General features: G+C 39.7%; 1 protein-coding gene across 5 annotated transcripts in view; it reads left to right on the forward strand.

Annotated features, from left to right (window-relative positions):
* Window positions 1-16,067, forward strand: part of LOC141973912 (leukemia inhibitory factor receptor-like) — a 135,821-nt gene that overhangs the window by 88,359 nt on the left and 31,395 nt on the right. For 4 of the 5 annotated variants that reach the window (XM_074932909.1, XM_074932912.1, XM_074932908.1 and 1 more), the window contains exons 2-3: window positions 14,127-14,281; window positions 14,997-15,117. In XM_074932909.1, the coding sequence (XP_074789010.1) occupies window positions 14,200-14,281; window positions 14,997-15,117 (203 nt within the window). In that variant the 5' untranslated portion in view covers window positions 14,127-14,199. Of the gene's footprint in view, window positions 1-1,732; window positions 1,770-14,126; window positions 14,282-14,996; window positions 15,118-16,067 lie in introns of those variants that run through there. The other variant, XM_074932911.1, reaches the window with a different exon arrangement.

Here is a 16,067-nt window from a genome sequence, read left to right on the forward strand (position 1 = left end):
TTATAATTCCACATCTTTTCTGAGTGATCCTCTAGCGTAGCATTCTTCCCAATGGATTATATATGAATCTTTTAACCTCACGTACCTAATGTGATTGTCCAGTCCAGCATTCAGCTCTCCCATAATGAAGGCTTAATGACCAAGCCTGTCACAGGCTCCTGCACCTGGGCTCCTGCCAACAGTGCAAAATATAAGTCTATGCATACCTTTATTCATGAGCTAGAATTAGTCATATACTTATGTGTTTGCAAATTTAGGAGCAATATGTGTATATATGTGGTTACTGAGGCTTATTACCTGGCATAAAACAGCAGTTAGTTAGTCACAAGCAGCACTCCATTGCTTTGAGGCTTTGAAATATCTACTTGTGAGAGGACACAGGTGATCTCTGATAGCATTTAGCTGCTTGTTTCATGGGACTTGAGAATTAAGATGAATAAAATGCTGCCATCTAAACCCAGCTATTTGATGAATGGTTCACTTTAGTAAGAATTTAACAAGTATTGGTAATAATTGCCTCCAGTTGGTCTTGTCTTTTGAAATAATGTGCATTATTTTTTACCATCTTTAATGATAGTTGATTGTACTTTTTTTCTTATTTGAAAAAAAAAAACCAACATCACTTGAATTACTAATACGTATACGCACCTCTGATCTTTTAAATCTCTTCTACTGTAGCTCCCAAAGACTTTCTGTGTATATTAAAGTCAAATATTTATGTCCCTGAGGCATATGTATTGTCTTCTAAATATGTTTTGCAAATACGATCCTTGTACAGATCCAGTGTGTAGCTCTTTAATATGGAAAATTGCAGAAATAGGAAAAGCAGAGTACTCTCCAAACATGTTTGAGGTGGTGTTATTTTTAAATGCAATGTGGGTTCTAATGACTTGCTTCTTGGTGAGACTGGCACAAGTTCTAGTAGAAGAGCATTTCGCAAAAGGAAGAAAAAGTGAGACCTTGGTGTCTCATACCATGAAATTTACATTAGAGGTTTTGCTGGTCTCTGGATTTAGACAGGTAAGCTTACAAGAACATGCTTGACCTTGTGAGTCATGCGCTATGTATCTGGATGGACATGGTTAGATGCATAAAGTGCAGAAATTTTCCTAAGGAATAAAATACTGCAATAGAAACTAAAATTAAACTGAAGCAGAACATGTAATTTATATAACTACACCAAAAGGTTAGGTGTCCGATTAACTCTTTATTCTCTGCAGTTAGGTTTCCTCTCGTCCTCGCCTTCTCCCCCCATGCCTGGGCACTTCAATCTGCAGCCAGGAGACAGACCATTGAGAATTGTCGCACGTCTCTCTTTCCCACAGTCAGACTTGCTCAGCACTTTGGAAACAATAGCTGCTTCATTGCTGAGTTGTGAAACAAAAAAGTTAAATGTATCAGCAACAGTGCATGAAAAATGTGAATAACAGCCTTCTACAGGAAGAGATTTTTCCATGCCAGTGTGTAGGTATACAGGATTTATTGGTGACAGAAGCCAATAAGTAAGAAATCCTTCTTTTGTACATCATCTGCCAGTTAAATACTGAGAGAAGTAAACCATGAGTTTTTACTAATAATAGCAGGAAGGAAGAACCCTGTTAAATGAAGATAGCAGAGTTGGAATGACTTGTGTGTGTAAAATCCAAGGTTGTTTTCCCTCTCCACAGACCTTTGTAGTCACCCTTGGGAAGAGAAACCAAAAAAAATAAAAGTGTTCTTCAGAAGAAGAATCTTGCTTTCAAGGGAGAATTGAAGGAGAGGAGGCAGATGTAAGTTACAGATGGTATATTGATGGTCATGTGAAAATGATGTGGAGATGTGAGATGAAGTGCAGTTGTGCTCTTGTGGAACTGACTCACTCTGTGTCCTATTAGTAACAGTTTCAATTTTCTATGAGCTGCTTTTAGTTTTAAATGAGGTGTGGCATCATTAGCCCTACAGAGACTGCTGTCTCAGCACTTTCTGGTGGGTTATGTACAGGGTCTCAATTCACCACTTTTGCTAAATTCTAAAAGGAGTGACAGAAAAAGCATTGATTTATTTCACAGCAATAAAAATTATACGTATGGGTCCTAATCATATTGTGTATTATTTTAAAGTGTTCAGCTTTTCATTGCTTTGTTCCTTTTGCTGAAAATTATTTTAATGGTGCAGAGACTGCTCAGGTGTTTTATCCTCCTGCAAAGAACTTTATAGCATATATACTTATATATTCTGACACCCTCCAGGAAACAGCTAAAGAGCTGCTAGTTTATTTACAGCGAGCAAAATCAATAAACTTTCTAAGATAAATAAATCCAACCAACAGAGAAGATGTAAACTTCTCATTTGGAGTATTCTGAAGAAACATGAATTTTCTAGCATCTTTTTCACTATTGTGGACTGAGAGATCTCAGTCTGTGTTTGAATCAGTTTTGAAGTAATTTAGTAGAAATTGAAAATAGAATTTGAACTTTATAATATGTTTTGGTTTAAAACAATGTTCTGTCTAAATTATTTGATATGGAAAGCCAGGTGTTAATTTAATTCTAAAACAACTACATCTTACTCCTGTGGCACTGCAGCAGGTAAGGAAGGGCTGCATGTTTCTAGAGTTGGCAAACATAGAGGAGTACACTAAAACTGAGCTGAGACTGTATTTTGGAGCTGTCAAAGTCAATTAGAGGGGTAGAAAGGATAACGTGAATGAATCAGTTTAGGTTGAGGCACTGGATTGCTAGTTGTGCTGCTATGAGAACTGATCCGTAAGTGGACAGTAAGTCCCTTGCAGATTTCTGGAGACCTTTGTAAGAGGAGCAGGGCAGACAAGGAGTAGTATTAGCTTCAGACATCTGGATTAGGTGTGCCTGCATATCTTTTGGGTCCATGGCTCCAGTGAACGCTGTAAACAGCAAGAGAATGAGGGTGACGATACCATGAGCAGACGTGCATGTGGGAGAGACGCCGAGTCTCATTTTCCAGTAGCTGTGTCCATGTACATGCATGCACAAGGACATTTATTCTTTACAGCCCTGAAATGGCCTCTCTTGGGTCTATGAAAGTTATTAGGGAAGAGACCAGCTCTGATGCGTGTCAACTCTAGAAGTCAATTATTTGTATTTCTGAGTACTTAATTCCTACACTTTGCCACCTTAAAAGGAGGATATGGATGTATATGTGTCTATGAAAATCTGGAGGGTAATAAAGTACAACTAACACAGTATGTGAAAGAAATTAATGCCAGCTTCTGTGTAACTACACATGGGCAGACTTGACCTGAGAAATATCATACTAGATTGTAGACCTTCCTTCTTTGGAGAGGTTGGAAGGGGAATGGCATCACTTGACTCTCCACCTGTGAGTGGAGCAGAGAGGAAAGCATTTGCTCACCCCAGTGGAAGAGTGATAACATGATGCAGTATGTCTTCATGTGACACAATTGGTACTTACTAAGGGTGGAAATACAGTAGGCCATGAGAGCTTTTAAAGTCTCAAGAAAGATTAACACAATGGGAATTTATCAGAAAATATAGATCTGTAGTTTCGGGAATTGCCCATTCCCTCGATTACTAAAAAATCAATTTATTTCTTGTAAGTGACTCTCATTCCTTACATTCTCTCTAAAAGGATATTGCATAATTCTTGCTTGTTATTCTCAATATGTTATTTAATGTGAAAGCCGCATTTCAGCATTTGATCTATTTATATGCTGTTTGTACACATGAACACAGACTTTCTTTGGATTCGATTCGTTGTACCTTAAAAATAATTCAAATACCACAGGTTTCATTGTAAACAATGAAGGATTCCAACCCTCAGGTCATTGCCTGTTGTTTAAGAAAAGCACACTTGGAATTGCTTCAGTAATTATCAGTGTTCTCTTATAAAACTAAATAGGCTTTTCCTGTGATGGAAAGAAGATTAAAGGTCATATAGTTCAAAATAAATTTTTGGACATTGCCAGATTAAGGAAAATAAACTCTTTAATTAATAAGGTCAACTTCTTTAATGAATGTTTATTAGTTCATAAGGATGTACGAGCTGAAGAGAACTGGCGGGGACAGAATTAAGTAGATAACATGACTCTTCTGAGGAACAGCAATTTTTTTCTTCAGCCCTCTTTGTAAAGTCTGAATGACGTGGTCTGGCCCTTGAACCTCACATTGAAAAAAGTGCAGTAGACAATGTGGGCAAATGATATTTTCCTCTGAAAATATGCTTTCTTGAAAAGTACCCGCAAAAAAAGAAACATGCTTTGGAATATCTGGTTTGTGCTTTATTTCAGTTATATATCAGTAAAATGTAGCAAGCCCTGGAGAAATGGGAAACCATCTCTTGTGTATTTTCATTTGATTCTAGGTTTATGAACTGAAAAAAAAGGTGGGTACATTTGTTTCTATGCTTTGTAGCTGTATTAAGTGTTTGAAAAAGCATAGTGCTTAGCCATAGCATTTGTGATAAGAGGTGTTTTCTATGTATGCAATTTAAGATATTATTTGTCGGATTTGTGTGCCTTTGCTCAGTGTACTTGTTCCATGCTGCATTGCAAAGTGCAAGAATTCAAGGAAGTGTGTCGACCATGAGATCACCAAATGCAAGCATATCAGGAAATGTGTGTAGCTGTATCAGATTTACACAAATACACAAGTTAAATCCTTCACCTTACTGCACTATTAATTTGTCAGTTGTAGTAGGTATCAAGAAAATTTTTGAATGGGTTAAAATACAAGAGTGTAAATGACTCGGTACCATTTCCTTTTCCAGCACAGCACAATGGCCTAGAAGATCAAAATTTCTTTTTTGGCCAATAGTGTCCCTTAACCTTCACCCCTTTGCTTTGTTCTTTGTTCAGATGATTAGGTGTTTTCCATCTGTACCTCAGTGGGAGAAGAATCTGTGCTTGTTAATTTGAGCTGACTTCCTAAGGAAGTCAGGCTTATCTGATAATGCTTTGTCTGTCCTCTTACCCCTGCAATAACCTTTGAACACACTGCGCAGGTTCAGTTCACTCAGAACAAGGAGGTGAGGTCTCAGCATGCTATGTCCTTACACACTTGATGGAACTCTGCAGCTGGATGTAGAGACACTGCTCTGAGGAGATGGCTGCAGAACGAAGCCTGGACTGCAATCCAGGCCTCTCTAGTGTGCCTTCTCTGTTCCTTCATAAGGCTTAGGGGATAATCTATAACATTTGACTAATATGTAACAGCAATAGATCATGAACAGGCTTGCAGGTATCCCAAAACATAATTACTCTTATTTTGGTAGTATTAGGATTCACTGTGTTTCTTAGAAGAATTTGTTTTCTCATGTTACCATCTGGAGAGTAGTGCAGTGTTCCCAGTAGTGATGAATGTGCTTGTATTTTTAACCACATGCTTGGTGGAAAATCGGTATGAGCAAGGAATTCCAAATTCAGGAGTTAGACACCCAATTTTCTTTTGACAGTGTCTTTGTTCTGAAAATCTTGTGCTAGAAACATCAGCTGTAACGTCTGGCTTGGGGAACACTCTTGCATGATGTATGCTGGGCAATGCATGGCACATGACTCCAGCAGGACCAACAGTTTCCTAATAAGCATATGTTTTAAATGAAAACAGGCATAATTCAGTGACAACAAAAGGCAAAGGGTGCAAAATGTATATTTAGCTTGGAAAACAAACAAAAATACCCCATCTAACAAGGTCAGTTTTAATTGTGGTAAAAATAAATCACTGATTCCTACAGTGTCTCTTTGTTCTGCGCTTTCAGTCTGCCGCTCTGCCTGACTGCTCTGCCTCTTCAGTATCACCGCCCTTCTTTATCTCTAGCCTGGCTATCCCAGCAGGGATATTCTTCTCAATTCTCTCTATAAGCCACCTGGCTTGTTCTTGTTTGGTGGGGATTTTTTTGGTTGACATGAGTAACCTGAAGGAGTCTGCCATTATACTTTCCAAATCCTTCTCAAAATTGTATCCGTTGCTATGACTAAACTATTTGACATACGCTGCTTCTGTATATTTTTCTTTCTTTCAAAAAGGCAAGTCCTAAGGGTTTCAGTTCCTCTGTGTGTGTAGTTTGTTGTGTTGTCCAACAGGTACTAAGTGCTTTTACGAAATGACCCTTGAATTGTGGTGCTTGTTCATGGATTTCTTAAGCAAATGACTTCAAACTTTTGTGATTTCAGTCCTGTATGCAGTCTTCATGTATCACTCTCCCCAAGTCAGGAAATCCCATGGAAAGAATCATAGAAGAGTTTTCTCTCATCTCCTTGTCAGGTGAGGGTGCTTCTCATGCTAATCATAGAATCATTGAATGGTTTGGTTTGGAAGAGACCTTAAAGATCACCTAGTTCCAACCCCCCTGCCATGGGCAGGGACACCTTCCACTAGACCAGGTTGCCCAAAGCCCCGTCCAGCCTGGCCTGGAACACTGCCAGGGAGGGGGCAGCCACAGCTTCTCTGGGAAACCTGTGCCAGTGCCTCACCACCCTCACAGTAAAGAATTTCTTCCTTATAACTAATCTTAGTCTACCCTCTTTCAGTTTAAAACCATTACCCCTCATTCTATCCCTACACTGCCTGGTAAAGAGTCCTTCCCCATCTTTCCTTGTAGCCCCTTCAAGTGCTGGAAGGCTGCTAAAAGGTCTCCCCAGAGCCTTCTCTTCTCCAGAAAGAAAAAGTCTCTCAGCCTGTCCTCATAATGGAGGTGCTTTAGCCCCTTCATTGTCTTCATGGCCTTTTCTGGACCCTCTCGAGCAGGTCCATGTCCTTCCTGTGTTGGGGACCCCAGAGCTATACACAGGACTGCAGGTGGGGTCTCATAAGAGCAGAGCAGAGGGGTAGAATCCCCTCCCTCAACCTGCTGGTCACACTTCTCTTGATGCAGCCCAGGATAGGGTTGGCTTTCTAGGCTGTGAGCACACATTGCCAGCTCATACTCAGTTTTCAATCCACTACTACTCCCAAGTCCTTCTGCTCAGGGCTGCTCTCAATCCACTCATCCCCCAGCCTGTATTTGTGTTTAGGATTGCCCCGACGCATGTGCAGGATCTTGCACTTGGTGTTGTTGAACATCATGAAGTTTGCACGGGCCCATGTCTCCAGCCTGTCCAGGTCCCTCGGGATGGCACATCCCTTCTCTCCAGCACATCGACCGCACCACACAGCTTGGTGTCATCAGCAAACTTGCTGAGGGTGCACTCAATCCCACTGTCCATGTCGCCAACAAAGATGTCAAACAGCACTGGTCCCAACACCAACCCCTGAGGAACACCACTTGTCACTTCTCTCCACTTGGACATTGAGCCATTGACCACAACTCTTTCAGTGCAACCATCCAGCCAGTTCCTTATCCACTGAGTGGTCCGTCCATCAAATCCATGTCTGTCTTATTTAGAGACAAGGATGTCATGTGGGAGAGTGTCAAATGCTTTGCACAAGTCCAGGTAAATGATGTCAGTTGCGCTTCCCTTATCTTCCCAACACTGTAACCCTGTTATACGAAATTTTTCAGGCAAGATTTGCCCTTAGTGAAGCCAAGCTGGCTGTCACCAATCACCTCCTTATTCTCTGTGTGCCCTAGCATAGTTTCCAGTAGGATTTGCTCCATGATCTTGCCGGGCACAGAGGTGAGACTGACTGACTTGTAGTTCCTGGGTCTTCTTTTTTTTCTCTTTTTAAAAATGGGAGTTGCATTTCCCTTTTTGCAGTCAGTGGGGACTTCACTGGACTGCCACAACTCCTCAGATATGATGGATAGTGGCTTAGCCACTTCATCTGCCAATTTTGTCAGGACCTGCAGATTTATCTTACCAGGTCTGACGGACTTGTGCACCTTCAGGTTCTTTAGAACACTACCTTCAAGTAGCCACCAGCTCTCCCAGTCTGCAGCTTGCCTTTTTGTATTTCCATTGCGTTTAACACTCCTGAGATCAGAAGGAAGGAAGAACTGGGAATACTGGAAAGCAGGTGCAGCTGTGTGTTGGCCTTAGATTCTGAATCAGCTGAAATATTTACTCCGTCTAGGATGCACCTTCACCCTTGTTAATGAAATGCTTGTCTTTGTGCTTGTGACCGGGACCCTGAAAATGAATTCTTGAAGCGTCAATCCTTTTGTCAAGCTTGTGTGTTGTATCATGACATCTCGCTTCACCTTGCAGAGCAGAAGCAGGCTGAGGTGGCTGCAAGGTAACTGCTGTGACTTCCCAGCATCTCAGAGGTGATGCTGCTGTTTGACTGCTAGAGGAAGGAGTAAGAGGGAATTTTTCTCCTTGTGCTTGATAGGAAAAAAACAACAAAACAAAGTTTGTCTCAAAGGACTGAAAATTTGGCCTTGTGCTCTCCTGCACATTTACTGCATGGTATCTTAACACCCTGCCTTTGTTTCCTTTTCCTCTGCTGCAGATTAGGAGAGTGCATTTCGTTCAGATTGGCAACTTGAATTATTTTATCAGCTTTCGGAAAGAGAAATAGCTGATTCTTAAATTAATTCCTCAAAACTGGGGAAAGCCAGATTCCCAAATGGGATTCAGCCTTCATTTATAAACGAATTTTAGTGATTCATGTCCTGCGAATCTTTTATAACATGGCATGTTGCCATGTTATAAAACAGAGGGAAAGCCTGCATTTAGATTACTAAAGAGAGATTTTTTTTCTCAACTTTGGGATTTTTTTTAAGGAGGTGGAAGAATGTACTCTATTGAAAATCAGCCCAACCCCTCAAATCTTATTAATTCTACTTCCATTTTTTTTTATTACTCAGCTAGCTTTAAAGTCAAAGACTGTAGGCTATGGGATCAGCAAAGCTGTTCTAAAGAAAACCAGTTCATCTTCTGTTTCTGTGTTCATTGTCTTTACTGTCAGCTGCATTGGCAATTTGCTTGGTTTCCCAGAAATGTGTGCTTCTGGCATGGTCTTTCAGATAGGGGAATTTTTTTGGAAGCTTTCTGTTGGCAATAATAGGATGTGAAATTTGATATATGAAATTTTTATCTGAATATAGGTGTGTTTTCTTTCACTTTGAAGGTTAAATTAGTATCTTTGGGCAGAGACAAGTAAAATGAGTGTTCTCTACCTGCTAAACAGAGTAATTTTTCTTCTAGCAGTAGGGTTTTGATCTAGGTGCATACTTAGCACCTGCATTTTTGCCTGGCTGTATTTAGGATGATGGCTGTTCACTATTGCCAAAAATATAGCCTGCCGTTAGTCTCTACAATTTTGTGATGGTGTGCTATATAATCATTTTCCTTGAGAGCTTTTAATGTTCCATTTGGTGGTAAATTATCACATGATACCTTTAACTGTGGAGAAAAAACAACTGAAATGTACCTTGAGAAAATTTATTAACAAATGGATTTCTTGTACTATGTTTAATACATATGCTTTTACTGGTTTCATGTTTTTGTCTAGTATTCTTCACTTACAGTTTCCCTAAACCTTTTGTATAAGCTGACTTTTTAACAGTTTATTTTTAGATATCTGCTTGTGGAGCACAAACATAGCCATAAAAAGTGTGGCCACTGATCCTCAATTCATAGATATTAAAAAAAATAATCTGGAGAGTTGTGACTGGCAGATGGGACTGCAGGCAGAAAGCAGTCCAGAAAGATTTTTGATTTTTTTTATCTGTTTTGTTAGTTTGTTTCCAAAGTCGTTTCCAAGCATTTAACAATGAAATACATTCAGAGACCAGAAAACTCAAAAGTAGAACATAGCTTTGGAGAACTTCTGTGTTTAGAGAACTGATCTGTTACAACTGACTAAGAAAATACTTTTTTTCCCCTAAAGAGAATCGAGCGTTTGGTCAGCTGTGCTTTAAAAAAAGATATGCAGAATCAGCTAAGTCAATAAATACATAATATGAAATACAGTTAGTGGGAGAGATACCAGCTATCTTCTGTTTTTCCCTTTGAGAAGTTAAATGTAAAGAGGTTGGTAGTATCTTAACATGTTGCTGTAAAACAGCTGGTGCTGCCCTCGTTTTCTCAGTTTGTCACAGAACTTTTAACCTTCTTTACAGCTGAGAAGGTTTTGAAGGAAAGCTGTCCACAGGTGTTTTCCACAGCGCACTATATTGACTTGGAGTACTTTCCCTCTAATCTATCTGATCACCAATAGGTGTACTGTATGCATCAAAACATCTTTAGAAGTAATCTAAAAGTCCACAGTTGGTATTGAACTGTTTTAAATAAGGGCCACAATACGTTGGCTTCAGTGATTAAAAATCTGAATTCTTGTGTTAGCTTATTTGCTTAGAATGCAATTTAACATTACTTTTTTCTGACCATGGACACAAGGGTAGTTCCTCTGCACAGCATAAAGCCCTGAACAAAATTCAGGACATATCCATGTATTGTAGTTTCCAACAGTTATTGTTACTTTTATTAGTTGCTCTTAAATATGGCAATTATATACTGAAGCCTGACACGCCTTTGCTGTTGGTACGTCATGAATTTGCATGTGAATACTTTTTGGGTACACATACAGTGTTGTTCCTTGGCATAGATTTATGGGAGGCTTTTTGCTTATTTTAAAAATTCAAAAGTGAAAGACCTTTTCAGGTAAGGCCTGTAAGATGAATTTGCTGTGCAAATACACTCATGCTAAGTCAGGAGGTTTGCAGTCCACTTGAGGATGAGATTGCAGTCTGAAGTACTGGATAAACAGCTACGTGGCAGCTTTATACAGTATCTGGGGCTGGATCACACACTGAAATTGAGTCAACAAAGTCTGAATGTTGGGAGAAAGCAAATATGGCATGGGCTGTGTAAACACATACTACACATAGGTTTGCCTTAGAAAAGTTCCTTCATTGTGCTTGATAATGATCAGGCCTCAGGGGGTAGAAATATTTCAAAGCTGAGAATACAGCAGATTTGGTCCATAGAGAAATATTTGCTCCAGAAATGATCAGAAATCTGGAAACTGAGACTGGGAAATGGTGAAAAAAATGGGAATTTTTAAGGGAGGAGCTAGTAGAGACCTGGTATCAGTCATCTTCTGTGTAAGACGTTGCTGCAAGGCAGAGGATAAACTGTTCTTTGTCTGCTGAAGATAGGATAAAGTAATGGGCTTAAAATGAAGCAAGAGATAGTTGTGTGGCACAGTGTGAGCACTAATGATAGTGCCAGTGAAGTAACATGAATAGATTGTCCAAGGAAATGAGCTTGTTAGGGGATGTGCTATTGCTAATGTTTTTTAAGATGGATAACTGTTAAAAATGGTTTGGTTGCAGTTGCTCTTTCTGGTGGAGAGAATAGGCTGATCCCCTTCATACCAGTTTTTAAAAATAAAGATTTATGACATAAAGACATTTACACTTAGTAGCAACTGCTCCTGTTGTACTCCCTCCAGTCCTGGTCAAGGTTTTGCTTTCCTCTGACAAGATTGAGCTCTCTTGTCCTAAATAAATATTTCTGACTCTTACATTGTCCTGTCCATCTTTAAGAGTACATCTGCTTAGAGGATAACATGCTTTTCATATCTCTCCAGGGGTAGGAAAAGACCTTCATGAATTAGTTTGAGCTGATGGAAGGCAGCTTTGATCGAAAGAAAGTGAACTTCCTGCTTTTAAATTACTTGAATTATTTTGTAACTTTTTAATTAAAACAAGACTTAAAATGGGGATCTTTTCTACTGACTAATGGCATTTAATTATGTGACATGAGGCTTCAAATTGCCAACTTTTCAGCAAGCTGTAAAATGTGTATGAGAAGACAAGAGCCAGGGAATCCACACTTCTTACGAAAGATTGTGGTTTATGAGACACTCATCATGCTCTGCATGAAAGTACATAGGTTTCTTTTGGTGCCTGACTCTGAAAGAGAAATTAAAACTGTGTTTGAGTTAGGAGAATTTGGTATGACTCAAATTTCTTGTAATTCACTGCTATGATGTTACTTTTAAAAATTCTGCAGTAGGGAGACTACTCATTAAGTTATGTATTGAAAGAGTTCAGGAAATCAGATTTTCTTGAACCACATACACACACACACACAAGAACATGCAGTTGCTGAATCTGCCTCATAAACCTGGCATGACGAAACAGGTTTTGTACAATCCTGTACAGATAATGTGTTTAGAAAGTGAGAGGCTTGAAATTTAATTAACTTCACAGTGCAGTTTTCTCTCAAGTGGCATCAGTGCTTTCATGTTCTTTGGCTTCTGCTAACTGATAGGGGACTGTCAAGTGATTTCGATATAAAACTTGAAATTTTGACTTTGGGCTTTTCTGCAAACCAGACATGGCCTTTGAAGAAGTACTCACAACCAAACAGATATAATTTATATGTACACTGCAGATAGAAATCAGTCATTTTATTAATGTAACTCCTAGGTTTGTCTGAGTGTTCTTCATGTTTTTGATGAGGTTAGAGGTTTGTGAGCAAAGTTTAAACCTGGAGGTAAAATCCCATATTTTCATTAGTAACATGGACAAATATGAGACACCATAGGGCCCTGAGAGACACCAAAATGCAGTAAGGGACTTCTGGCATAGAGATTATTATATTTTATGTGGTGGTGGCTTTTTGATTCATCTTTACCTGAACATGGGTTTGTAAAAATTTGGCCTTTAACAAGTCACGTGGCATGGATATTACAGTTCAGGAATACATAAAAAGGAGAACTGAATGTGTCTGGGTGTAGTATAACTTAAGTTAGTATGTTTTTAGTGAGGTCTTCAGATGTCTTGAGAACATGGTGAAAATAAAATAATTGTTGAGTTTTAAGGGTGTTTCTTCCCTCCAGATGTAACACTGGCCTTTACCATACCATTTCTTTCAGCTCCTGGGCTGCCTGGGCCTTTCCCTCGGTCTGGTTATTGCAGACCAAGAGAAAGAAGTGTCTGCTTGTGGGCAACTCTGTATTATTTAACATAGAGCTGATATGTTTCTGCTCATACGGTACAGATTGGTAAGGGACAGAAGAGCATTTCAGACATTCCCAGCTGTCCCCTGAGGGAGAATTCCTTAAGAAAAAAAGTAAGTAAAAAAATATGGTTGTATTGCAGGGATGAGGGAGCGTACTCCTGGTGGCACAGAGGACTTAAGTGGAGAGGTTTCTTTTAAAATTAGAGGCATTTAGACAAGGTCGTTTTATTCTGACAATGATGTCCATCTAGCTTTGGAAGAAATTTCTAAGGCAAGGTTGGGAGCTTTTCCACTTCTGACTTTTAAAAGTAACCTGGGCAAAATGGGAGTTTTACAAAACTGCCCTGTAGGAGAGGCTGACTCAGCTATGTTCTCACATGAAAATGGCCGAGCTCTTGCTTTTGGTCACTGAGAAGGCTCCTTGCTACATGGGAGTCATGGTCTCTGGGAGGGCATTTAAGTCTTCAGAGCTTTCAGGTGTCAGGGAAACAGTGCACAAGGGAGTTGCTGGGATTTAGGATAAGCTTTCCTGCAGTTTCCTTTTTGAGAACAAAACTTGATAGTGGCCAGTGTGTGGGTGGAACTCAGTGTGTTCCCCAGATCCCGCTGAACAGTCAAACTTGTCTTTGAAAAGCATGACACCCATTAATCTTCAAAGAACTCATTAAATGTAATATTCTAGATAATTTTTACCTTAAGTCCAGTATTTACAGCTACAAGTTAACCAGTTGATAGAGAAATGGCTCTCGTTTTTTTCCTCCAGACATTATTACTTTACACTGTATAGAACCACTGATCAGATCGATTTTGCAGTGGCTCAGGCATCCCCTAGCTTTGATTATCAACAATATGAAAAGTGAGCATAGGGGAGAGGAAAACAGACGGGCTCTTCTGTCCCCTTAAACCCATATCCGAAGCAGGGCACATTTCTGTTCACAGTATACAAGACACTTGGTGAATGTGACATTTCATCTAAGATGAAGAGACGTGTTCTGGTGGAATACCCTGCCATGCCTATTCTGTTCTGGCCTTAGACAGTCGTGAATGAAGCCTATGGACAGTTGAGTTTATATGTCTGTGATTCTTCAGGTCATGTTTGAAATGTCTTGCTGAAAACATATGCATCAGGGAATGGTTGGGACAGTGAAAAGGTTTGCTTGCCAGACAATGAAAAAAAGGAGTTGCTACACCTGGGAGCAGCACTGAAGAAGAAAAGTAGATGGAACAAAGAGTGGCATTTCTGGAGTACCAGCTCTGGAATTTCAAGGGAGTTTTTTGTTTTTGTTTTTAATTTTAGAACTGACCAGCTTGTTGTAAGATGACCTTTATTCCTGCTTGAAGCTGCTGTCCTGAAAACAAACAGGAGAAGAATGTGGAAGAATTCAAGCATTCGCTGCCTTTTCGCAATAGCTATTTTATGTTTAAGAAGCTTAATATATGGCCAAGAGACAGGTGAGTTCATTGCAATGTAATTCACTAATTACTTTTTCTTTGCAGCTTCTGTACTGACACCATTTAATTACATTGCTTTCCTACTGTATTTATGTTCAAAACCTGTCAGGTCTGTGGTCACACACTACCTTAGGGATGAAGGTACTAGCAGGCCTGGTCTCTGCTTTCCAGCACCCAGCAGCATCTTGTAAATCAGTACAAAATCACGTGTTAAATTCTCCAAAATGAACGGTGGGAGTCTGTCTATGCAGTTGGTGTAAATGTCCACACTGAAACCTTCTTGCTGTATATGTCTGATGTCTGCGACAATTTCATACATTATCATTAATTACCTTTCTATCATTAATTGCCCTCCATGTGGGACAGTGGAGGAGAGCAAAAACCTCATTAAGTTTATCATCAAAGCTTGCGGTTTTGCCATTGGCCCAAAGCCTGCTTATTAGTCTGGGCTAGGAAGGGGTATTGTGGAAAGAGACATCTGCCTGCATTGTTGCACACAAGTATAAACCCATATTTTAGACACTTCTAGAAATCTTTCGGTCTGTGGCTGTCTGTAATCTGGCACACAAGCCATTCAGCAGTTCTAAAATACTGGCCAGACATGTGTGCAATAAAAATGTAAAAAGAGTGGCCATAGATGTGAACAACAGAAATTGTTTTACAGTTGGTCTTTTTTGACCTAAAGTTTGTGACTGTATTTCTTATATGATTTCAGGATCTCTGGGGCACCCCCAGAATTTGAAATGTATAACGCACAATTTACGTAAAATGATCTGTACTTGGGATGTCTTTTCTAAAGGAAGACATGGACAAACTGACATTTGCTACACTACCAAGTAAGTCCCATGCATACCTGGTTGAAAACTACCAAAGTTTCATGAAAGTATAGTTATTCCTCGGTCACTGCCCATGGAATTTGTGATGCTGTTGTTTCCCAGCATCTCCCCATCAGTTTTCCTTGGGTGGTGCTCCATCCAGGCACTGTTAACTCAGGCAGTGGTGGGGTTTCTGGCAAAGTCTTGTTTCATGCTAACAATTCTGCTGCCAATATCTGCTTGCTCTCTTCAAAGGACTGGAAGATGCTCTAGTTTACTCAGACTTCTCTGTGTGTCTGCCTAGCCCTTGCTCAGAGTTTTCATAAGGGACATCTTTATACCAGGTTCAATCCAAAAGGAAATGATAGTTGGAAGAAGTGAATCCTGATGTTATGGGCCAAAGTGGTAGAATATGTGACCTAAGTGTTGAGTTTCACATGTGGAAAAACCTGAAAAATCTCTTGGTGGCTGTCTTATAACGTTTATAAATTTTAAGCTGTCTGGAGAGCATTATATTAGAGGAAATGTAAAATTTATGCCACAATTACAATAGCTTTTCCAAAGTGAATGCAAGTTGAAAATTTTGAGAAACATTAAAAAAAAACTTAAATCTTCAGTGGTTTTTTTCACTAATGAGAACTACATGTTCAATTCCTCATGCTGTGGGTCTGCCAAATGCTTATCATGTGCTAGGGATGAGTTCAAATCCTTTTTGCATCTTGATCCTGCCCCCAATCCAGATATTTGTACTGTCTTTTTTCCTGTAAATTCTTCAGGCAGCCCAGATTTGTCCTTGGGGTCCCAGGGCTTGGCTGCACTTCTTCCACCTACATGTTTGATTTTCTGTGTCTACTTATACATTTTGCATTGCCAGCTATCATTTCTGTACAAAAACAATGCATATATGTGACATTATGGCCAGAGTTCAGGAGTGTAGAGTTCATGAGGTACTGCCCTCTAAACAAGAACAA

The sequence above is a fragment of the Athene noctua genome, chromosome Z, assembly GCF_965140245.1.
Source record: "Athene noctua chromosome Z, bAthNoc1.hap1.1, whole genome shotgun sequence".
In the NCBI taxonomy this organism is placed as follows: domain Eukaryota; kingdom Metazoa; phylum Chordata; class Aves; order Strigiformes; family Strigidae; genus Athene; species Athene noctua.